At 36.0% G+C, this 26,629-nt stretch overlaps 1 protein-coding gene across 1 annotated transcript in view; it reads right to left on the bottom strand.

Annotated features, from left to right (window-relative positions):
• LOC106664796 (forkhead box protein C1-B-like) overlaps positions 1 to 26,397 on the bottom strand; it is a 35,340-nt gene extending 8,943 nt beyond the window's left edge. Inside the window, exon 1 of the mRNA XM_014390793.2 lies at positions 25,546 to 26,397. Within this exon, the coding sequence (XP_014246279.1) occupies positions 25,546 to 26,278 (733 nt within the window). The 5' untranslated portion in view covers positions 26,279 to 26,397. The remainder of the gene's footprint in view (positions 1 to 25,545) is intronic.
• Between the last annotated feature and the right edge of the window lie 232 nt (positions 26,398 to 26,629).

Below are 26,629 nucleotides of genomic sequence, written 5' to 3'. Positions count from 1 at the left end.
CTGAACTAATTGCAGCGATCAGTTGAAAATAGTGTCAGTTCGACCTTTTTTCAGCGGGAGGTCGGACACCCCCAAGAGACAACTTCCTTCGTAGAACTGTCGACAAGTCCACCGCGCACCCTTCGAACTTGTCAAGTTTTCAAGCCTTTTAATATAAAAACGATCTGACATGCGGTCTGAAATAACAGAAGGTGTGACCCTCGAGGCAGTTATTTAAACATTTCGAACTAGGCTGACAGAAATGTCCGTTTAAATGACCATACATCTTTCTAAGGGCAGAGAGCGCGAACCCAACCACTTATCACAGTCTTTTATTCGTTCTTTTGTGTGTGTGGGTGTGTATGAGAGAGAGAGAGAGGGAGGAGAGAGGAGAGAAAAGGAGAAGAGATGAAAGGAGAGAAATGGAGAGGGAGAGAGAGATAGAGAGAGAGAGAAATAGAGAGAAAGAAAAATATAGAGATGGAAAGAGAGAGGGACAAAGAAAGAAAGAGAGAATAAGAGAGAAAGAGAAAAGATAGAGAAAGAGAAAACAGAGGGGGGAGGCAGGGAGTGAGAGAGAAAGATAGAGGGAGAGTGGAAAAAGAGAGAGACCCAAGAGATAGATAGATAGAAAGAGAGAGAGAGAGAGAGGGAGGGAGGAGAGAGGAGAGAAAAGGAGAAGAGATGAAAGGAGAGGGAGAGAGAGAGATAGAGAGAGAGAAATAGAGAGAAAGAAAAATATAGAGATGGAAAGAGAGAGGGACAAAGAAAGAAAGAGAGAATAAGAGAGAAAGAGAAAACAGGGGGGGGGGAGTGAGAGAGAAAGATATAGGGAGAGTGGAAAAAGAGAGACAGGTTGAGAGGGCGAGGGAGAGAGACCCAAGAGATAGATAGATAGATAGAAAGAAANGTGAGTGAGTGAGTGAGTGAGTGAGTGAGTGAGAGAGAGAGAGAGAGAGCTAGAAAAGGAGAGATAGTCAGGGAGAGAAAGAGTTAGGGATGGGGAGGGAGGGGGAGAAAGGGAGAGAGAGAGAGAGAAATATAGAAATAGAAAGAGAGAGAGAAGGAGATAGAAAAAGAGATGAAGAGTAAAAACTCTATTTATAAGAGAAGATAACATTGTTAAAGGGTTAGGAGGATCGAAAGCTTGGTATGAAAATTTTGGATGTTGGCTCGGATCAGTTTTTTGATGAGAAGTATGCCGAGGTCGTTATGGATAGTCAGGTTACTAGTGCAGTTATGAGTTTGGACAAGGATTGGATGCACTGGATGTCGGACGGCTTCGCGGAACCCCACAATTCCACCTAATAAGTCCAGAGTGTTCGCAGGAATCTCTTGTTAATTGAGTTTTGAATTCAGTCTAAGACTTCGCAGTGGTCTGTCACTCACGTCGAACGGGCACAAAGTCACTTACTGGGTCTGTCTCCACTACACAGTTACCTCACTGACCGATTCTTCCAAGTCATCGAAGGCCATTCCCTCTCTGCATATTTTCCTATCCATGCTCGTGTTCCTCAGGGTAGCGTTCTGGCCCCTACACTATACCAGGTTTTCACAGCTGACATGCCATCTCATCCTGAAACCATCACATTCACATTTGCAGACGATACGGCAATTCTCTCTAGCAACTCCGACCTTGTCATTTCCACTCGAAACCTCCAACAACACCTCATACCACTCGAGTCTTGGTGTAAAAAAAAAGGATAAAATTTAACACAGACAAATCCACCTACATTACCTTCACTCTTCGTAAAAAGATCTCCCCCCCCCCTGTTTTTTTAAATAATATTCCCCTCCCAACTGCGGACAAGGTACGGTACATCGGACTGTACATCGACAAACGCCTGACGTGGAATCCTCACGATTGAAACGTCAGGTTATGACACGATATAGTGTTCTTGCACTTCTTGACTAACGTTCTAATTTACCTCTCAAAAATAAAAGGCTGCTTTACACCATATTTAAGCCGATTTGGACTTACGGACTGGAAGTGTTGGGTTCAGCCAAACATTCCAACATCTCGCATTTAAACTGCCCAGTCTTTAATACTACGAAAAATACTAGATGCTCGATTTTATGTATGAACCAAACTTTACATATCCCATTCGTACAAGATGAAATAGGTTTCCGTTACTGTAAATTTCATAAAAACCTCCCAACTACCGGAAATCAGCACATCAGAAACCTCGCATCCCGACGAATCCCCTCAAACCCTCCACGCCGACTGAAGAGACAATGGCCGCGAGATCTCCCAGAAAGTGATGGTGATGACAGTGAAAGTGATAATGACACACGTATCAATTAAACAAACAATATTATTATAACATTGGAGTAATACCAGTTTTTCTCCACTCTTGGTTTTAATTGTGTATTTACCTTGCTCACTGTTACTTGTACTTACTTTAAGGTAGTTGTAATGTACTACAAATTTTTAAAAAAAATTAAATCAATAATTTTGTTTGACCTGCAGGCTAAAAAAACAGATAGGGGGTTTAAAAAAACTCGATGAAATTATTTCAAGAGTTTAAACTGGTCGGACGGAAATGGGAATTTAAACGGGTTTACGTCGGGCGGTTATCTCCACTCCGGTCTGCATTAAAGGAAAAGGCCAGAGAAAAATGGTACTGCCCATCACCAGGATACTGATTGAAGGTGTATTGGATTTAAGAAAAAAAAAGTCGGGAATGCCATTACTCCGACTTCTGTTAGATCTAAAAAGGCGCCGAATGTTGTAAACACCGCGGGTTTTGTATATATACACAGGAGTCCCGTTCCAGATACCTTAGCTCGTCAAGTCTGTTTAGTGAGGCGCCTTCTTCTATTCGTGGAGATGAAGCCGTTGATGATCAACAGAAGCTCTACTTTCCGAAAAACTCCTTTCCTCTTTAATACATAAATCAACGGCGACTACCTGTTTTCTATCCTCTGGTGACAAAATCCATGGCTTCTTCCTTGTCACCAAACGACACAAAAAATTATTTATTGTTTATTTTCTTAACCTGTTTACTTTATTCGATGTCATAAAGTCTTGGGACGTTCTTCAACCTAACGAGATCGTTGACAGCCTCTTGAATGTAAATTTCAACAATCAGAATGTTATAATAGAATAGAATAAATTTTTATTTGTACATGTGCACAATAATATATACATTAATTTTTGATTGTAGGGAAAGTGATATTTCACTATGACTTCCTACTATTTACAGGTAATAGTACAAAATACAGATCGGTACGAGTAATTCCATATCAGTTTGTGGGGAAAAAAATTTATGTTAACAAAAAACCACAAGCAAAAAAGATGAAATCTATATATAAATTAAATAAATGCATATACAACGTGTAGATGAGAAGTGAATAAATAAATAAATTAAATAAATTATTAAATACATACATAGGTTTATAAATATTCTTATTACTATAAATTTGATAACTATGTAAAGTTTATAAGTCAGGTACATTGTGTTTGATCCTCTTATGTTTCCAGTTTGCATTTGTTGGATATGCACCTATGGATCTACAAATAGGATTTGAGGAGACACTCATACGCTTAAAGAATTTGCAGACCTCATCGTAAATTTCCTCCTCTACCCATTTCATGTTAGTTCGCTCATGTAGGTCTGTCAATCTATAATATCTAGGAGAGGCAGTGGCTAGCCGCAGAAATTTATTTTGAATTACCTGTAATTTATTGAGGTTTGTTTTGCAGGTAAAATTCCATGCTGGGCAGGCATATAGCAACATTGGTTTAATAAATACTTTATAAATTAGTAGTTTATTGAGTTGGCTCATGCCAGACTCCTTGCTGAGCAATGGGAAAAGTGATCGTATAGCCGCCTTCCCGTTGCCTACAAGATTTGTTGTGTGTGCACCAAAATTCAATTTGGTATCAAGAGTGATTCCTAGATATCTCATTTTTCTTAACCACTCAAACGACTTCCCCTCGAGTAATATGTTGTGGGTGAGCAGGGGCCTACGCTTAGTGAATAGCATACAACTGGTTTTGGAAGAGTTAATTTTCAGCTTCCATCTAGTGCAGAACCGTCTTACTCTTTCCAACTCCTTATTAATGTTTTTTACGATCGCACTAATCCTCCAGGATGAACTGTAAAGCGCGATGTCGTCGGCGTACAAAGCGAGTTGGCATGATTTGGGCGTAGGCAAGGCATTTAAAAATATGCAAAAAAGTGTAGGTCCCAGAATTGAACCCTGAGGCACGCCTGCTTTGGTGGCAAAACGAGAGGAGAGAGTATTATGAAGGGATACTCGAAAAGACCTCAAGTGAAGGTAACTGTGTACGACCTTGATAATGTATTTTGGGAAGTTGTATTTAATCATTCTGTAAATTATACCATCATGCCATACAGTATCAAAGGCTTTCTCTAAATCTAGAAGGACCAGTCCCGTGTGTTTTTTAATGTTGAAACCTTCAGTTACGTGATCAACTATTCTAGCAAGTTGACCTACGGTGCTAAGGCCTGGTCGGAAGCCAAATTGTTCGTTCTTAATTATATTATGGGTGACTAGATGAGTTTCGATCCTTTTTGCTAACACCTTTTCAAAGATCTTGCTCAAAGAGCTGAGTAGGCTGATAGGTCTGTAACTCGGTGGAAGTTCTTGCGGCTTGCCGGGGTTTTTTAATATATGTCACTTTGGAAACTTTCCAGCATCGGGAAATACCCCAGGAAAAGGATGGCGTTGAAGAGGTGAGTCAGTAGAACCAGAGCTCTTTTTGGAAGGTTTTTTAGCGTAGTATTTGTGATTCGGTCCAGACCTGGTGCTTTTTTATTTCTTCGTGTATGTATTATACCTCTAATCTCCTGGGGAGTGACAATCTTGCACTGCTGGGGAGAAAAAGGGTTAGTGCAATTTGCCATGAATCTCTTAACTTGATTAGTAACAGCGTTTTGAAGATAGCGTGTCAGAATGTTATGATCTGCAACCTGTACAACCCGAAATCGACAAACCTCTATTGTTAGATAAATAGAAAAAAAACTGTTGGGTCAAAAATTGTATTAAAATTGAAGACAAATCCATTTACGTTTTAATGGTCAATTGGCCAAGTTACTTCTTTCAATTAATTATTCATTTTATATAAGGTCTTGGTTGAGATAAAAAAGTCAGTGTCACGAGCGGGATTAGAACCCACGACCTTCGGCTAAATACGGCGCTGCTCGACCACCTGAGCTATCGTGACTTCGATCCTTTCGGCTGTAGGTTGCGATGGAGAGTTGGTGTCCGAGTGGATCGAAGTCACGATAGCTCAAGTGGTCGAGCAGCGGCGTATTTAACCGAAGGTCGTGGGTTCAAATCCCGCTCGTGACACTGATTTTTTATCTCAATCAAGACCTTACATAAAATTAATTTAAGACAAAGTTTATCCAATATTAGTTAATAAATAATCTCATCTCAAATAGAAAACCCTTAAGAATCGTAACAATGGCTTCCTGTGTAAAGAAAAATCGTCGAGAAGTAAACTAAAGTCGGAGTGTATTGGCGTTTGAAAAACATGGCAACTGCCAGACAGTTACTGAAAGAACAACATTAAATGTTGGCAACCTTGTACCGATTTACAACGTTTTTGGCTGTCTTCCTTCTTCAAGAAGGTCAAACTTGGTTTGGACGTTGTATTGTTAGCCCAATACTGTTGAACCGTTGATTTTTCTCAAAAAATGTGCTGCAATCAACTTGGCAAAAATTCAGTTGCATACCTGGGACTCGATAAGAAATCATTGATGGCATTCGGCCGAATGTACGTGAAAGATGTTGAGTTCATGGAATTTTTCTATTAGACACTAAAAGGCTATATCCCAAAATGGAAAGACAAATTTTTTTTCGTAATAGTGAACATTCTATTGTAGCGAGTTTTTGAGATATGAAGAATGCAAGGCAAATCGAAAAATCAGTATAGCACACGCGCACGTTTGGTCGGAAGGCCTTTTCGACCTCCTCTGAACTCCTGTGCCAATTATGCAGTTTTTCTCGATAAGAAAAAGTATTTAAAAACTGCCGAATTGACCGGTCATGGAATTTGACTACGGCAAAGGTTTCACCGAAGACACAATTTCAATTTTTAAAAATAAAAATCAGGAAGTGAACAAATGGAGTGGCTTCAAAAAGTGAGTAAATTACAAACACAAACACTCAACAGCATAAAGCTGCCAATATAAATTACAATTTAACGGTAAAACCTAACCAAACGACCAAATACAAAATCCGCCAGACAAGTATTACATACAAAAAAACACCAGCAACTTCAGACCAAGAATAGGTAAAATGGCAAACATACGAGAAAGCACGCAGACATAGCGAAATGGTAAAAACGTTTCAGACCTACACTTACGCGTTTACGTTCTAATTATTTAAATATATTCTTTGAATTAACACTTTTTAATTTAAAATTAATCCTTTCTTTTAGTATTAAAGTAGTAGTACTTTTAGTAGTGGTAGTAGTTTTAGTATTAAAAAGGCAAAATTCATGTATGTATGTATTTTGGCAGCCTTTTTAAAATTTGAATTGAATTTTGGGTATTAAGTACAACTAAAATAAAAAAAATATATAAAATTTAAAAAAAAGCTTTCAAAATAGCTTTTCCGGTTAAATCAGCTCTTTTTAATTTCAAATTAGCAATTTTGTAACGTAAAATGAACCTTTTTAATTTAAAATTAACCTTTTTAACTTTCAATTAACCTTTTCGTAAAAGCATTAAAAAATTCTAGGAGAAAATTCCTGTATATAAGAATTCTAGAATTTTTTTTCATTTGTTTCAAATTTTAAATAATAATTACAAATAAAATATAAAAAAATATATCAAATTAATCCATATTTATTTGGTGGCCATAATTGACCATATTAATTGGAATGAAAAATATATAAAATTAAATATAAAACAGTTGGTTTTTAAAATAACTTTTTCCGTTATGTTAATCCTTTTTAATTTCAAATTACCACATTTTTAACTTAACATTAACTTTTTAATTTAAGGTTAACAATTTTTAACTTTAAATTAACCCTTTCTTTAAAAAAACTTAGGACAAAATTCTTGTATATATGCATTTTGATATTTGATTTTTTAAAATTTGAATTAAATTTTGGGTATTAATTCCAATTAAAATGAAAAAAAATCAAATTTAAAAAAGTTTCCAAAATAGCATTTCCGGTTAAATCAGCTGTTTTTAATTTCAAATTAGCACTTTTGTAACGTAAAATGAACCTTTTTAATTTAAAATTAACCTTTTTAACTTTCAATTAACCTTTTCGTAAAAGCATTAAAAAATTCTAGGAGAAAATTCCTGTATATAAGAATTCTAGAATTTTTTTTTCATTTGTTTCAAATTTTAAATAATAATTACAAATAAAATATATAAAATTAATCCATATTTATTTAGTGGCTATAATTGACCATATTAATTGGAATGAAAAATATATAAAATTAAATATAAAAACAATTGGTTTTTAAAATAACTTTTTCCGTTATATTAACCCTTTTTAATTTCAAATTACCACATTTTTAACTTAACATGAACTTTTTAATTTAAGATTAACAATTTTTAACTTTAAATTAACCCTTTCTTTAATAAAACTTAGGACAAAATTCTTGTATCTACGCATTTTTAAAACTTGAATTAAATTTTAAGTATTAATTGCAATAAAATGAAAAAATGATATAAAATTAAATACAAAAACAGTTTTCAAAACAGCTTTTTTCCATTAAATTAACCCTTTTACATTTCAAATTAACCTTTTTAATTTAAGATTAATCATTTTTAACTTTAAACTAACCTTTTCGTTAAAAATAAATCTAAAAATCATTTAAATTAAATTTAAAGCAGGCATTTAAAGTAAAATTCCTGTATATGTACGGTACAATACTCAATCACTAATTTATTAAAATTTAACTGACAATTTAATCTATTACTAAGGATTTTCCTGTGTATTTGGCGAATTTTCTTTCAAACCAACATAATTAAATATTTTGTATTAAAACTCATAAATTTCTCTCTCGTTTAATTTGGTTTGTATTAAAATAAGTAGGTTGTAATTTAAATACATCGACAAAAATACATACAGTTTGAAACAATTTACTTGTCTTTCAATTTATTTTGAAAAAAAATTCAAATTGAGTTTTGAACATTAATTACAACTAAAATTCAAAATTATATAAAAACAGGTAGTTTTCTAAACTGTCAAATTTACTCTTTTATAACATACAAAAACCTAGGGGGTGGCACGAAATTATGAAAAATGAACAAAGTAATCCCTTAAAAAAATTTTTTTTTTTAAATGGACACTTAAAAAACCACAATTTGATTTTCACATTTTTCAAATTAAAAGAAAAATCATTTATTTTTATATATTATTTTATATATTTTTAATTGTAATTGAAACTAATTTTCATATCGTTTCTAAGATTCCAATTTTTTATGTTTGAAAAATAAACTAAAAGAATTTTTGTATTTAATTTTACATAATTTTTAATTTCAATATAAATAAATTTTGATATGGTCTTCGAAGAGTACAACTATTTTATATTTTAAAATAAATCAAATTAAAAGAAGAATGAGTTGTTTTTATATTTAATTTTATATATATTTTTTAAAATTTTAAGTGTAATTAATTTTAATGTGGTCTTCTAAATTGTTTTTCGATTGTAGAAATTTTGATTGAAATTTATGTGCTTACATTTCATACCAACTGCACTTTTTTTTAAAGAAAGAGTTAATTTAAAGTTAAAAATGGCTGAATATAGAAACTAAACAGAATCTGTTATAGAACTAGGTTTACAAAGATGAAATTTTTACAACTCTTAAGAAGAAATACACGATATAAAACGGATGTTATTTTTGTAATACCGGAACTTTACTACTTTTTTGAAAAGCTTTTTTTTTTATTGAATTTAATTCAAAAAGTGCGGTTGAGATGGGAAGTTGGTGTCCGAGTGAATCGACGTCACGATAGCTCGAGTGATAGAGCAGCGGCGTATCAAGCCGAAGATCGTGAGTTCGAATCCCGCTCGTGCCATTGACTTTTTTATCTCAACTAAAAACCTTAATTAATTGTAATATTATTAATATAATTATAATAAAATACTGTAAGGAAAAAAAATGCATTTTAATTATAATAACTGTAATTTAAAGCTGTCAACTAAAATTTGTAAACCAAGTAGGGTTTACTAACATGGACACACACACACACACACACGAGATCGATTCCTCGTTTACACACNTCTCTCTCTATCTATCTATCTATCTATCTATCTATCTATCTATCTGTCTATCTCTATCACTATTTAAATCTCAATCTCTCTCTCTCTCTTTCTGTCTATATCGTTCAGTCTATCTCTATCACTATTTCTCTCTCTCGCTCTCTCTCTCTATCTATCTATCTATCTTTCTGTCTATCTCTATCACTATTTATCTCTCAATCTCTCTCTCTCTCTTTCTGTCTCTATCTTTCAGTCTATCTCTGTCACTATTACTCTCTCTCTCTCTCTCTCTCTCTCTCTCTCTCTCTCTCTCTCTCTCTCTCTCTCTCTCGTACACACACACACACACACACACACACACACACACACCTAAACAGTTGTTTTCTCAGACAAATTGCCGTTTTTTTTACAAGTTTATGAAGCAAGCGCGTAGTCAATGGAGGAGAGTAGCACTTGAGAGGAACCCCCACGTGTTCTTCGAAGGTTGACAAATTGGGTTTTGACAGAACGTTTTAGAGAGTGTCATAGTCTAGTCGTCTGCTTTGAAATAAACTGCCCTCCTGGAGCCAAACCTTTAGCCCTTATAGAGAAAGCTTGTTAATCCTCATCTGCTGGGGAAGACGAGGTCGGTCGCCAAGGGAGGTTTTTTTTAAAAAAAGCTTGTTTTTTAATTCTTTTAAATCGACTGTATTTTCGGTGATTATCTCAATTTCGTAAGAGTCGTTGGGGGTTTAGTTTTGCAGTACTTAACTGACATGGAATAGTTTCAAACTAAAGTGTAGATGTACTGTATAGGGCGAGAAAAAGGAAACAAAATGTCAATATGATTTATAAAGATAAACATAAGTCATCGATAATTAATAAAAGTGTAGCCGAAATCGCTCATGGCTTTGAAGAATTCAATCGGCAATGAATAATAGCTCTTTTTTTTAATCGGTTCGAGACAACGAGAACGAAGTTGTTTGTGGACGGGGCTTCAAGTGTGTTGACAAGTGTTTTTTCTCATAACAACGGATGGATTTACGCGCGATCGCTGACGGTTAATCGCCGGAAGATGTGAGAAAAAGGCCGACGAAAGCGAAACACGTGTTGCCCTCATTGCGCTTTAAAACGGACTTTTATGGCGCTTTTCCGTTTCACCCTGCCGTAGGACTTGAAAGTCAAACTTCAAGTGTGGAATTAGCGTTAGATTAAATTTAAAGATAAGACGGATTCCCGCTGCCCTTGTGGAAGGGAAAAATGCGAGTTGTGTCCAGAATAGAACCAATAAACAAATGATTTCCGACTTAAAGAATGGCCCCCGGGCTCGCCAACAGTCCTAGAAAGAGGATTAATTATACAACCGACCACGAACGGAAAGTTAGCAGAATGCCTATTGGAGAAACAAAAATATCACCATAAAGATCTCAGACTAACCTCGCATCAAAATTATTGCATAACGCACTATAATTAATTAATTACAAGTCCACTCTATGAATGCAGTTACAATTATAATCAAATTTTGAGACAGAAATTCACTTTTACAAAATGTCTCAAATGCCCGCTCTCAGATGCCTGAAATACACTGACAGGGAAAAAATTCCACCCAATTGATTTTTTTCATTTTCTCGATATAAGAAAATTCCACCCTTAATTTGTCTCGTTCTTTTTATAAATAAATATTTGTTTATGCTATGTTTTAAATAAGGAAATATATGGGGGCGTTTAGGCGTTTACGGCATTCATCACTGTAAGGTAAAGATCCCGGGTTCGAATCCAGCGGCCCTGCATTCGAAGCCGACATACCTACAAATGGGTTTTTTCAAAAACACCGGCACCCCGAGGGTTGATATGACCTCTGCTGTTGCGAACGCTCGTAAAAAATGGGGAATATTAATTAGAGGTAAACAGACTTAATCCTTAATCCAGAACAAGGATAAAGGATTTTTCAATGTTTACTTTTTATGGAATTTACAATGTTTATTCAGTTTCATTTGAATTCTGAAGCAATAAATTGCTTAGTTTTCATCTTTTCTTAATTTCAATTTTTAAACTTAAAAGTGCCACTTAGTGCTGAGGATGTTGCGCATGGTGTGGCACTTATTGATGATGGACGTTCCACAGGTATCAACTATTGCCATCGGAGTTTCCTACGAAACACTACGAGACCTTTTCAAGAAACTGGGTCCTACCAAAGAAGGCCCGATTCTGGACGCCCTAGAGTAAGAGAACCACAGGATGACCGTTTGTTGACTTTGGGAATTTTGCGAAACTGGCACCTTGTTGTTCATGCGGTTCGTCAGCTCCAGGAAGTTCGAAGTGTCCAAATTTCTGAACGCACTGCTCGAAAAAGATTAAATCAGTATGGACTGATGGCCTCGTAAGAGGATTGATCAAAATTGGCCAGAGCACACAGAGTTGCACGGCTCGCATTTGCTCGCGAACACAGCCATTGGTCTTTGTACGATTGGTCTGCTGCACTTTTTACAGATGAGTGTAGATTTGCTCTACGATCTCCAAATGGGCGTGAAAGAGTGTGGAGAAGGCGAAATAAAAAGTACGAAGCTAGTAATTTTTTCTTAATTTAACCTTTTCAACGTAGCTCAGTGACGGTATGGCGGGAATTTCAATGGAGAGTCGTACAGAGTTTGTTGTTCGTGGAGGGTCTTTGACGGTCACTCGCTAAGTGGATGAAATTTTGGAACATCACGCGTTTCCTATCCTCGATGAAATCGGCGACAATCCTATTGTAATGACGACAATGCCCGTCCACATGTCGCTCGCATAGTAGAAATGTACCTTCAGCAGCATAACAACAGGGTCTTAGCCTGGCCGTTCTCCAGATTTGAACCCCATCGAACTTGGGATAACCTCAAAAGACGAATAAGAGCATGTCTATCACTTCCTGATACACTCCATGATCTTGAAAGGACTCTTCGTGAAGAATGGGCTAACCTCCAGCAAAGAGAGATTTCCAGACTGGTAGAAAGTATGCTGAGGCGTCATCGAGATTAATTAAGGCAAGAGGAGGAAACAGGCGATGTTGAAATGTTAATTACAAATTTAATTGAAACAAATTTTATTTGTCTGTCTTTTTTTCAATTTTCATTTTCCTTAGCAATTTACATTTTTTTAAATACTTTTTTAGACAAAGACTCAATTATTAAACGTTCAAAAAACGTGAAACTGGTTAATATATACAAATCAAATTATATTACAAATGGGTGCAATTTTTGTCTGTCAGTGTACTTAATTATCTATCAAAAATAGGAAAAGTTCGAGTATATGCAAAACTTCATAACCCCTATGATTGAATTTAAAAAATCGTTCTGTTATACTGTTCAGAAGGGCTTTGCGTAATCGATTGGTTTCGTAATGACCGTATTTCTGTGGCATCCCAGTCTCATTTTCGAATAAAAAAGTATCACCCTCACTCAGTCTTCGAATCGCTGGTTTTCTAGCCAAAGCTTCGGCAAGGAAGAACTTTACGACCTTTTACACAATCTGCACTACTCAAAACCCACACATTGTAAGACGAAATCCTCTCTTATCCATACACTCCATCCTAGGAATAAAAGAGGTGTTCACAAGGTTTTCCGCACCTCGATCTGGGTAGATCTATTGTCCACAACTTTTTTATAACTCACTGTCAGCTTCAGGTAGTTAAACAACCTCGATACCCTTGCCAGCGGTTCCTTAATGTAGGATCTTGCGGCTTTTCCTCCATAGTTGCAAGAATCTAAATTTAAACAGACTCTCACAAAAACATAAAACATGTTCTGCAACATCTTCTTCCTGGCAGTGTCTGCACAGGGTTTCTTCTGCCGTATCCGGTGCATGTGCCTTCTTAAGCACCTTATACTAGTAATAGGTAGACCGTCCACTGGAGCCGTTTTCGACCGAACTGGCTCGGATGATCCAGCCGGTGCAACGGCCGAATAGGGCCGGATAATCCAAAAGCGAAGAAACGAATGAGCACGCGTCCATTAGAACCAATTCGTTCGGTCGTGTACGGCCGAAGCACTTTCCGATCCAAATAAAGTTGGATTTTCCAGTCCTATTCGGCCGAATGGTTACTTCGACTTCAACTGTCAACCACGTGACATCAAACTCTCACCATTGTTTAACGCCGTCCTTTGCTTTTGGCTTACCTTTTCGTTTCGTTTTCATTTCGATGGATTGCGAAAAATTGGTAAGTGCGGTTGAGGAGCAGGCTGTTGGGACATGCGTGATCCACTCTATCATCGGAGAGATGTCCAGCGTAAGCTGTGGTCAAGGATAGCTTTAGAAATGGAACTTCCAATATTTTTTATTGTTTGTAAACTAAGAATTTTCGAGCAGCAGCAAATCATCTACATCCATTTGGGTTGTGTCGTGAACTGACGAAAATCGGCTACAGTGGAAGACGGCGTTCGGCTATATTGCCGGTCGTCCGTTTAGTCAAATAGTTCGGCCGTTGAACGGCCGTCGTAGTTCGGTTCCAATGGACGAGCAGCCATAAAAGCAATCCGAAAACACTTAGACCAACCGATTAGAGAACACGGTGGAGGATCAAGTGAAATGACTACAGAAGACAAAATCTTTGACCACCATTGCACAACAACAAGGAAGGTCCTCCATCCAACTAATCCTCCTACGTTGGGCTTTTTAGCAGACTTACATGGAATACATACACATACTGAAAATTCACCAACACAACTAAAGATATGGACAACTAAGACGGACAATTTCCACTTCTAGGTATCCTTTTACCCTAACTCAACTGCCCAAGCTCTTTCCTCCCAGCCTATAAGTCCCAACGTTTAAAATTATAATCATCCACGCGGTGTAAACGATGATGGCTCGTGACATAGACTATCCTAGCCACAACAAAATAATATATGTAGTTCTAGCACTGGCTGTCTTCATTCTCTACCGTCTCATGGTCTATCAGATATGTCAGAGTGTTCTGTTTAAATGTTTATAATAAATGTTTGTCGACGTGTAATGAAAAAATTTCTAAAACAATTTTAATGATTTTTAATAACTGACAGGGCGCTGGTAGCTGTAACGGTTGATACGGCGACTCATCACTGGAAAGAACCCGTGTACGGATCGAACAGTCCTGAAATTGAGGCCGAAGTGGCCTGTTCGGTGAATTTCCATTTCTTGGGGAAAATGAATTCAGGTAATTCTGATGTACGTGCACACGTGGGGATTAACTGAAGGCAACGAACAGGCTGACAGGAGGCCCATTGATCCCTCTCACACCCTTTGGACCAGAACCGCCAATTGGAAAAGAAATGGCTACACTGGATGAATTCACAAGGTGCAAATCAATCAAAGAAGTACCCAACGTCTCAACCAGGAAAAACAAAAACTTATCTGATTGCAAAGCAATAACTGGTAGATCCTCTTTGAAAAATCGATACCTAAGAATGTGAAAAGAAACTCCGGAAAGTGCTCTATTACCTTAGGATACCTAGGATTCAAGGTACCTAGTAAATTGGTTGGGAAATATAAAGCAGGGTCATATCCACAATAATCTTTTAGGTCACAGCGAAGAAAAGGTGAATTTAGTCACTTATCACCCCGAAGAAAGAAAAAATATCCGGGTTTATTTACAACTCTAGTCTAGCTGATTGGGGAGACATCAACATACCTACTAACAAAATGTGGCGCCATATTTGCCCCCAGGACGAAGTGTTTTGGGTTGACCTACCTGTAGAAGAAATTCAACCATTGAAAGTTTCATGATGAACTAGGACTCACCGCTGGTCTGCTTTAGGTAATCTGTAGAGAAATCCGCAACGTTAATTACTGTCAATTTAGTCGTGTGTGTTGGTTCCAGGTGAGTCTTGAGTCTAGATTGGACCCAGGTAGTGGACGCAGTCTGTTTTTGGGGTGGGGGTATTGAAGAATATTGCACGATGCAGAACTTGTGCCTAGAGCTTCTCCGAAGCAATTGTGGGATTAGGATCAGAGGATAGCATAGATATGTAGCTTGGTGGAGGGTGAAGTTGTGATATCTTCGGTGTAGAGGAAAAGGATTGGTCCAAATACGCTGCCCTGAGGTATTCCCCGTTCCCAGAGGACAACGGTCAGTCGGCCGATCTTCGGCGGACGCCGATCAAGTATTAATCCAGTGTACGGTCATTTCTTTTCCAATTTGCTGTTCAGGTTGGACGTGAGTTTTTCTCCTGTTTTTGCTCGATGCTTTCAGTCCCTTCTTGGCACCCGCATCAGAGTTACCTCATTTCGATTTTTCAAGAATTAGAGATATGTTAGGCATTCCATGTGCATCCTATTTGCAAATGCTCTGGTCTCGATTGATTATAAGATAGCCCTGAGATACTCCCGCCGTCAGATGAGAGTCTGAGACGATAGATGTGGCGCAGATCAAGAAAGAAGTAAAGATTAGCGATAATTTAGTTCTTATCCAAACAAATTTAACCTTCTTGAATTTTCTGTCCACCCATTACGTCTTTCATAACATGTGTTATGTTAATTTTTTCAATTACAGCTTAGTTCCTTCTGAACGTAATAATCGAATAGTGAGCGATCAATGTTCAGCTGTGCCACTTCCAAACATAAAACGCCATGTTTTCCAAGTATAGAACTTGGAATTGGAAGTTCGATTCGAGGAGAGCGTTATGAAAAATGAAAGAGCAAATAAAGAACCTTGAGGAACGCCGCCTGGATTATGAAATAATTACGGCGAAATCGAAATAATTGTAAAAAAATATTACCTACGTGATAATATCCAATCACTACTCTCAATCTATCGTCTAATCATCTCATCATTGTACGTTATATATTCGAAGACCCGATACATATTCTCAGATCCTGTTGGTAAATTTTACCCCCCGTTTCCTCCATGAAAAAAATTAATGTTTATTTATAAGGGAGGTGTCGGATCCCGTCGGAACGGGTCTTCGGATTTCTCTCTTTGTGTTTGTTTTTCTAAAGCCACGTGAAACTCGGTTCGGGGCTTCTTCAGTCTGCCGACGACAGACCGTCGGGCCAGACCAAATGTCGGCCCCATGAAGGAAAACACGAACCGAGGAGGCGCCTCGTAAAGACCCAAATCTGACAAAACACATTGTTTCAGTGGTCGGAAGGAATACAACAGCGAAAATAGATTTACTACCGATAATTTTTACTATAACAAATTGGATCTAAAGAAATCTTGTATATAGAAAAAATAATTGTGTATGTGAGTTATTTACGAAATCCTATAAAATCAAGGATATGCGGGCTTTAAAATTAAACATGGCTGACTTCTTATATGTTTAAAATGCAACGAAGCTTGATACTTGACGTTAAAGTCGTTAGAATCCAACTTTCATGAACGTATTAAAGCGACTCAACAAAATATACAACGCACAAAACCACCACTGAAGATGGCAAAATGTTCGGTTTAATGACCAATTTAACCATCACGTAGAAATCTCACAGTTTAAGGACAAACTGCTGGATTAATCCAAGTACACAGAAAATCCTGACCCAAAGCCAAAACAAATTTAACCCTTTATGGCCTAATGTAGTCATGCAGCAAGACGAACGTTAACAATTTTGTTAAAAGTTAGTGGGAAATACCTTGATAGAGTTCAGATTGGTCCTAAATAAATCAGTGTTGCCAATACACGGGCCGAAACAGAGCAGGAAGCAAATTTCTTTGTAAGCTTATTTTTTTACGAGGGTTCGCAACAGTAGAGATTTTATCAACCCTCGCAGTGCCGGTGTTTTTGAAAAAAAAAAAGACCATTTGTAAATACGTCGGGCTCGAATGCAGAGCCGCTGGATTCGAACCCGGGACCTTTAACTTACAGTGATGAACGCCGTGTCAACGCCTAAACCGTTGCGGCCACCGACGCCCCTTGGAAGCTTATTATTCAAATAAATTCATTATATTTCTTGGTCTGATTGATCTAATAACTTCTTTCAATTTCATATGAAGTTTTTTTTATTTTCCCCCTTATCAATCCTTCAACCAAGGTTTTTCCTTTCCTTCACCGATTAATTCATCTTTGGAAAAAGTAAGTAAAAAAGCAATTATATCACTAAAAAGGATGTTAAATGGAGTAAGTTTGCTGAAATTTGCTGGTCTCTAGGTTTAGAAATAGTAGTTTACAATCACCATAGTAAGGTTTTATACTTTAAAAAAAATCTCTCAACACACGCAATAATGCCACAATTACACAGAAGACAAACACTTTGAGCCCTGAAGATGATCTCAATAAAGCTCGAAACGTTGGCACGATAAAGAAAATGTTTTTCTGAAACCTACATCATACCAGACCGCATCTCAAGATTTCTGAATAATTAAAAAAAATATTTTTCAAAGTGCTCGCTACTAAAACGCTTATTTCACGAACGTTTACAAGTTTAGTATTGATCACATCTTACTGGAAATTTAACGTAGTTTTCAATGGTACCAAAGGATTTGTCCAAAACCTTTTAGTTTTGGAGTTATCATTGTTTATTTGAAGCAAGGCCGTGAAATCATAAAAAAACAGAAAAAGTGGGATAACTCCGGAACTGTTGAGATTCGTACCATAGTTAATTAGGACTTTTTGGTTCCATTTTGAATCAAGAATCTACTGGCAAAGTTTGTAACACGATTAGCAGAACACCCTGAATAAGATAACCGATAAGCCAGTAGTTAGAGAACAATGATCAGGGATACGGTAATCAAAACAAGTAAGTTTTTTAACTTATGCCAAGCTTTCAACCTTTATTGAGGTCAAATGTGTAGTCAGGATTCGATTCTCGGCGAATATGAAGTGGCCGCGGAGAGCTTAGTAAAGATATACTTCATTTTACTTATTAAATCCAATATATTTCGTGGTCTGATTAATCAAATAACTTCTTTCAATTAATAATTAATTAATCTTTTTATGAAAGGTATTGGTAGAAATGAAAAAGCCGAAGGTCGTGGGTTCGAATCCCGCTCGTGACACTACCTTTTTCAAAAAGTGATTCAAATTAATATTGTCAGGAAAAATGAATTTGTACGAATGAAAAACATTGCTCTTGTCTTACAAAACGATATACGCCCAATCCATTCCATCAAATTTGGTTCCTTTATTCAAGCCTCAATTGCCGTCACAAACAGGCGATGTGGAATTGACAGAATTACTTATAAAAGTGCAATACTTCATCAGAAATCTAGAACATATGAACGAAGATATTTTAATGTTGGCCATAACTCGGTTAGAAGACTATGCAACTTCAAAGGCAAATTTATCTCTGAATTGTCTTCCTGAGGCGTGCGGGGGTTGCTAACCTGCGCAAAAAGCGCATCTGACAGAAAAAACAGCAAGGACAAGAAAAACTACGAGAAACAAGCAAACCAGAAATAATTTTATGCTACAATCATGGAATTTTCGGTTAATTTTTACTTTCGAACCTACGGAAGATAGCAAGAGAGTTTTCTCATTGGAATATTTGGCCGATCCATAAGCTTGGCACCCTTAAGTCCAAATAGGTTTGAGTAGGTACGTTTATGATTTTAATGGTAATTTTGATTGTACGTTGAGTAGGTAATAAAGCATTTTCGTTTGTTGAGTGTCTGTTTTTTTAACCGTGGGATTCCATGTTAACCTTCTATCAAATGTAAGTCCTAAATAGTTAACTTGTCGGATTGTATAAGTATACAGGGTGTTCGGCTACTCGTGTTATAAACTTTGCCCATAGATTCTACATTCAAAATGAAACCAAAAAGTTTTAATTAACTATAGTCCGAAACTCAGCAGTTTCGGAGTTATCCCACTTTTTCTGATTTTTTAATATTTCACGACCTTGGTTCAAATAAACAATGATAAATCCAAAACTAAAAGGCTTTGGACAAATCCGTTAATACCATTGAAAACTACGTTAAATTTCCAATAAGTTGTGATCAATACTAAAATTGTAAACGTTCGTGAAAAAAGTGTTTTAGTAGCGAGAACGTTGAAAAATATATATTTTTTTTAGTTGAAAAACTTACCATGGTGATTCTAAACTACTATTTCGAAATCTAGAGACCAGCAAATTTTATAAAACTCCATTTAATGTCCTTTTTAGTGGTGTAATTTCTTTTTTATTTGCTTTTTTAAAGATGAAGAAATTGATTGAGGAAAGGAAAAAACCGTGGCTGACGGGCTGGTAATTTGCACTATTTCGGTTTCAAACGCAAATTAAAAAAAGGTTTAATAAATTCATTCAAAATTTCCTTACGTTTTTTTTATTTTCCCCCTTATCAATCCTTAAACCACTGTTTTTTCTTTTCCTTCATTAATTTCTTCATCTTTGAAAAAATAATTAAAAAAGAAATTACGCCACTGAAAAGGTCATTAAATGGAGTAGGCTTGTTTAAATTTGCTGGTCTCTAGATTTGGAAATAGTAGTTTAAAATATGGTAGTATGGTAGTTTAAGTATGGTTTTAAACTTAAAAAAAATTCAAAGTTCTCACTACTAAAACGCTTATTTCACGAATGTTTACAAGTTTAGTATTGATCACATCTTATTGGAAATTTAACGTAATTTTCACTGGTATCAACAGATTTGCCCAAACAGTTTTAGTTTTGGAGTTATGATTCTTTATTTGAAGCAAGACCATGAAATCAGAAAAAATCAGAAAAAGTTGGATAACTCCGAAACTATTGAGATTCGGACCATAATTAATTAGGACTTTTTGGTTCCATTTTGAATGAAGAATCTACTGGTAAAGTTTGCAACATGAGTAGCCGAACACCCTGTATATAGTGGTAGATTATATTTGCACAATGAATTTGCAATTTTTCTAAAAATAATTAATTAAGTAAATACTTGATAAACGACATTGCAACAAACAAACAAAAAATATTGTAAATAAATATTTTAATGGAAATTTTACTTAAATTGTTTTAAAAGTTTAATAAGTCTTAAAGTTATAATATTAGATAATGTCAAAACCTTTCAGATAAATCTCACATTTCACATTTATGGTGATAAGCCGATTTTTTTTTTACGTCCGTTGGTATATAATATCGCTTAGAAAAAATAAACAAGTAATTAAATGTTTATAAATAGCGTGATCTTTAGTGGCCTGTTGTTTCATAATTTGTTCAAGTCGTGAGGAGTGGTTAAGAATGAGGTAATTTAGAAAAACATCATTTTTCATTTATTTTGGGATGTTTCGACCTTTATTCGGGTCATCTTCAGTGCTTGGGCCACAAGAATAGCACCACACCTTATGTAAGTATGACATACTTGGTTCAAAATTTATATTTACATCTTAAATTGTATTTTTTCTAAACAACATATATTTGTAATTAACTCAGGCCCTGAAGATGGCCCGAATAAAGGTCGAAACGTCGGAAAAAAATGAAAAATGTGTTTTTCTAAACGACCTCATTCTTGACCGCTCTCACTTCAACAAATTTATATGTATTCCATTTATGTTTTAGTGATCAATTGACCAAGTTACTTCTTTCAATTAATTATTATTTTCATGTAAGGTCTTGGTTGAGATACACAGACTTTTTTATCTCAACCAAGACATGAAAATAATAATTTATATATAGTTCTGATGTCAATATTCAGACATTCTTTCTGGGTTGAACTTTGTGAATTGAAAATTGCGCTTTCACCGATCCGACGATGGAAGTGAATGGGCTCTTTCATTCAGGGGAAAGAATGAATCCGAAAGGGTGTCTCTTTATTTTATTAATCACACCACGTTACGGCTATCGGGAATAAATCAGGAAAGATAACTTTACGATAAGGCGTAAAACTCGGTCGAAAACTAGATACGCACTGTTCGATTTTTCTAAAAAAAACACTATGTTTCCGGGAAATTAACGAAAAACTAGGAGATAATTCGATAATATTTAGCGTTATTAAAGATTAGGAGTCGACTCCTTTTTTTCAGGTAAGTCCGAACTTCCCAATGTCGTAGACATCGTGTAAGCATTTTCTGCGTCTAAAGTAAGCGACTGGAAGAAAACAAATAAACTTTGATTACTGAACGGAATGATTCAGTGATTCAGAGGAAGGGAAAAACGCTTAGAAGTTCATGAGAAATAATATTCCGCTTTTTCCCATGTGCGGACCAAGCGAAACATGAAAACTTCTTTGGATTTTCTAAGATCAAATAAACAAATCGTGTCAATTGAAAAACGCGGATCAAGACCAAATTCAGCATAAAAAACCCTAGATTTGTTAGATACTAACCCCCCTTAGATACTAAAAAAATTGACTTTGTTTTATTTCTTTTTGAATTTGCTTTAACCCAAAAACTCAAAGGGTGGTGCTCAGTAACTTGGTCAATTGACCACTAAAACATAAATGGACTACATATAAATTTGTTGAAGTGAGAGCGGCCAAGAACAAGGTAGTTTAGAAAAACACATTTTTCATTTTTTGCCGAAGTTTCGACCTTTATTCGGGTCATCTTCAGGGCCTGAGTAAATTAAAAAACGCGGATCAAAACCAAATTCAGCATAAAAAACTCCTTAGATATTAAAAAAATTGAATTTGTTATTTTCTTTTTGGATTTGCTTTAACCCAAAAACTCAAAGGGTGGTGCTCAGTAACTTGGTCAATTGACCACTAAAACATAAATGGAATACATATAAATTTGTTGAAGTGAGAGCGGTCAAGAATAAGGTAGTTTAGAAAAACAAATTTTTAATTTTTGCCGAAGTTTCGACCTTTATTCGGGTCATCTTCAGGGCCTGAGTAAATTAAAAAACGCGGATCAAAACCAAATTCACCATAAAAAAAACTCCTTAGATACTAAAAAAATTGACTTTGATATATTTCTTTTTGGATTTGCTTTAACCCAAAAGCTCAGAGGGTGGTGCTCAATAGCGCTTTTTACATTGTTTCATGTTTGGTCGGAAGGCCTTTTCAAACAACTCGAGCCCCTCCTCGAACAATTTTCCAGTTTTTCTCGAATGGAAAAATAATTTAAAAACTCCCAAATCTGCTGAGGTCGTAGAATTTGAATTTAAAAAAGTTCCTTTGGGCGAAAGGTTCCATCGAAACCACAATTTCAATTTTTCAAATAAAAAATAAAATCTAGAATGTAAAAAATGGCTTCATTCATTGAGACATTTACAACCACAAACACTCAACAACACAAGTTACCAATATAGATAGAAATAGATTTTATAAAAAAAAAAATTCATAGCTGCCATAGATTCATGGACCAAACCTGTAGATCAGTGCTTTCTTATTCTTTTCAACCGGTACAATGTATAATTTTTAAAATTAAAACATGCAGACAGGCAGACTTTTCTTCCATGACGGACAAAATCCTTTCTTTATCAGGTTAGTCTGGCACTGGATCAGTCAGTGGTGACAGTAATCAGTATCGCTTGGGCTGCCATCATCAAACCCATGAGAAATATACTCCTCTATAGTCAATTCGGGGCATGATATATACCTCATGGCATTACCAAACAGTTAAACTTCACCAAACGATAAAATACAAAATCCTCGTGACGAGTATTATTAATACAAAAATACAGCGAGGAACTTCAAAAAGGTTCCTGGAATAGATAAAATGACAGACGAAAAAACAGACAGCGAAATACTAAAACCCACTGAAGATGGCGCAATGCCGAAACGTGTTGAATAATTCAACACACCCGCGAGTGAAGACGGTCTGACCCTATGCCCAGTATTTTGAAGGAGCCCTGTTTCCACGTCGGCAAGCAAAATTCTTTACAATTATTCAGGTGCGCCCCCGATTATGAAAATCGAATGCTGAAGAGGAAGCAGGGGTGCGTCAAAATATATACAATTTATAAAAAAGACAACTGGTTGTAACTGTTCTTAACAAAAAAGTAACCTAGATTTATAAAAAGAAGCAACCTTTGGAATAATTATATGTATTGGGTTGTCCGGAAAATAATGCAGGATTTTGGTATTAAACAAAAAAAAAGAAACTAGTTACTTTAAAGCAATGTTCTTTAATCAAAATNCATACAAATGAGTAATCCTGTAAACGTAAACAGAATATTTTATATAGATTTTTTTTAATGAAAACTTAAAATCCTGCATTATTTTCCGGACAACCCGATATATAATGTGGGAAGTTTAGGAGCCGACAAACAGCTGAGGACATCTATACGTCTATTATACACACATATAATGCATATATATTTGCATATATGCAGAACGTCTTTTTTTTGTCTTACACAAGTATTTTTCAACCTGCAGACATTTGAGCGTCTCGATCTGATTACTGTCTCGCTTCTTCTAAAACTAAGTCAATATCATAAAATGCAAGCCTTTGTTTTGTACCTCGGGTTATCAACTACAGGATAGAAACAAAACATACAATATACATGACCACTGTCTGCAAACAGAAATCTGACGCGCTCCATATTCCTCGGACCTGGAACCCACGACATTTTCGCTGACAAATTACTTTGATTCCCCACAATCATACACTGAACCTAGACTACTGATATTCTGAAGCGGGGTTAAACAACCGATTCGTTTCACGCTAATAAATTACGATCGTTTCGATAAATTAATATAAACACAAGACCCAGGACAAAAATTCACTCTACCCTTTTGGACTAAAAATAACAATAAATTAAAGGTAATTTAAAATTAATATTTTTAATTTCAGAATAACCATTTTTTACTTCAAATAAAATCTTTTTCTAAATTTAAAAAAAATTAGGAGACGGTATGAAATATAAGCATGTAAAGTGAAATTCTTGTATATTTGTGAATTTTTAAAAATTAATTATATGAATATAATATATAATTATATATAATATGAATATATAATTTTTCCACCCCCTTTATTTGTTGAGGGGAATGTCGTCAACATGGTTTTAAAAATAATATGAAAATTAATTACAATTAAAATAAAAAATATAAAAACAAAGTATTCTTATTTTAATTTGAGATTTTCTAAATATATAAAGTAATTAATTAGCCTTTTAAAACCTGTATAAAAATTAATGACTTTTTATTTGAGAAATGTGGGAAAGTGTGGTTTTCAAGAGCCCGATTATTTTATATTTAAAAAATCTCAAAATAAAATTAGTATCATTTGATTTTATATTTTTATTATTATTATAATATTAAATTTAAATTGTAGATAATTTTTACATAGTCTTCCAAGAGCCTTTTTTAAATGGAAAGATTGTACTTTATATGCTTACATATAAAAAAAGGATATCCGAGGAATATCGAGTATTCTGGGGTAGTGTGAACGAATTCTGGTGTGTGAATGTAATTTATTAGCGCGAATGTAGCGATTTATTTCAAATTACACCGAGGAATCTATCGAGTACTCTGGGGTTCTGTGAATGCTAAACACACTATCTTGTTTTTATTGTGTTTTTGTGTTTTTTTGTTTGTTATGTGTTTTATTTTATGTACAATTGACTAGGCTCTGAGGTACAGAGCTAACAATAGGAAAAATAAAAGAGAATCAGTTACCGTTCTATCACATAACATCGTAACTTGAAACCTGAAATTAGATTAAATAAAACGCGTAAAAGACAGGAAAAAAAGAAAAAAAGGTTAATTTGACTGAAAAAAGCTATATAACTTAAACGTATCTAACTACTGATGTATTAAACTAGATTAACAAAGCTCAAATTTTTACCATCCTGAAGAAGACACATAATATAAAAAGGACGCAAATTACAATAAACATAAGAGTAAAGTGAACAACATGATATATATAACATAAAAACAAAGCAGGGCGGCAAAAATTATTCTCGCTTAAAAATCTTCTTTTTAAAAGGAAGAAATACACGTTCTAACTATATTTATTGAAGTACCGTACCATATAAGAAAGACACAAGTTTCCATACCATAATTTGACTTTTGGGCTGGAAGGGGAAGAAGAAAAATAACTTTATTCTGGGACTGGTGTCCCCTAACAATAATTTACATGAAATAAATAAAGGAAGTTCTTTCTATGAAGTTAAAAGTAAAAAAAAAAAGATAGAAATCTTGGCACAATGTATACAAATAAGGCAGGACAGAAGAAAAAATTACGAGAATATTAAACAAAAATAACAAAGGAGTTTGGATAAAGCAGTGAGGAAAAAAGCCAAGTAATGTAAATTTATGTTGGTTTGCATCATCATATTCAATGGTTCGGACTGAAACTATCAGTCGTAAACCAATCAGTTGTAGGTTAAATACAATTTTTGTAGAGACGGTCAGCGAACTTTCGAGATTATGAAACTTTAATTAATTAAAAAAAGCTTAAGACGAAATTTATTTATCGGCTGACGCATTAAAATTAAAGTTTTTTAAGTCCTGATGAAATGGACGTATTCCTCGAAAGCTAGACGAAGGAAGTATTTTCTTTACGATTGGCCTCATCCCGGATCAAGTCTCAATACAAAATTATAAAGGTTTAATTTTTTTAAAATAATTTTAAATCCAACTTACTGTTTTCGGGTGTTTGGGCTTGCGGGTGGATGTACTGTTGATAATATTCTTGCATGTGGACGTCGTGCAGCTCCGGCTGTTGGACGTACCTCCCCCAGGACTGGTCCCTGTCGCCGGTCGGATAGGCCGGATAATCGGAGTAAGTGTACTGCTGGACGGGGTAGAGGTCCTGAGGTTGCACTTGAGGCTGGACGACCTGCTGCTGTTGTAGGATTTGCTGTTGCTGTTCGTATCCCTGATAACCCGGGGTGCCCCCTACGGCGCGCACCTGCTGGCATTTCCTCCTGAACCCACGCGGCCTCCTCCTGAAGGAGCCCTCTTCGAACATCAGCTCGGAAGCGGGATCGATCGTCCAGTAGTGCCCTTTGCCCGACCGGCCCAGACCCTTGGGCAGTTTGATGAAACATTCGTTCAGGGAAAGATTGTGACGGACCGAGTTCTTCCAGCCCTGGTAGGGCCCGCGGAAAAAAGGGAATCTCTGCTGGAGGAAGCTGTATATCTCGGAGAGGGTGAGCCTCTTCGACGGGGAGTTCTGAATGGCCATGACGATGAGGGCGATGTACGAGTAAGGCGGTTTCTCCTGCCTCCTCGCTCCCGAAGACTTCTTGACCGGCTGCGGTTCCGGTTTCGGCTCCTCCGGCAGGACGACATTGTGCTGGTGGACGTGCAAGTGGTGAAGGTGGTGCTGGATGCTTATACTCTGATGTACGACGGGATCCGCTGCTTTCATCATCTTATCTCCCACCTCTGTCGATATTTCCGTTTTCTCAAAGGACACAAAGGGCTACGGATCCAAAACGGTAAACATTTACAAAAACTAGACCGAGTGCACTTTATAGTGTATACACCGCAACTGATATACAAACAAGTGATGAACCCTAAAAGAGCTTCGTCTCCGGAGGGAGAAACGCAAACGCATGCGCTTCCCAAGAAGAAAGATCGAGTGGGAGTTTCTGGGCACGCCCTCATCAGCAGTGACCATTTTCTATTTGCCGGCGAGACCCCCATTGGCGGTAGTTCAGACCCAGGAGGAGAAGCGATAATTAACATGAATCCATGTCAAAACCCGACATCAAACTACAAA

This window comes from Cimex lectularius, unplaced genomic scaffold, assembly GCF_000648675.2.
Source record: "Cimex lectularius strain Harlan isolate CLEC.00 unplaced genomic scaffold, Clec_2.1 scaffold23, whole genome shotgun sequence".
NCBI lineage: Eukaryota > Metazoa > Arthropoda > Insecta > Hemiptera > Cimicidae > Cimex > Cimex lectularius.
Note: the sequence above shows the minus strand (reverse complement) of the source record. Positions and strands in the feature narration are given on the sequence as shown.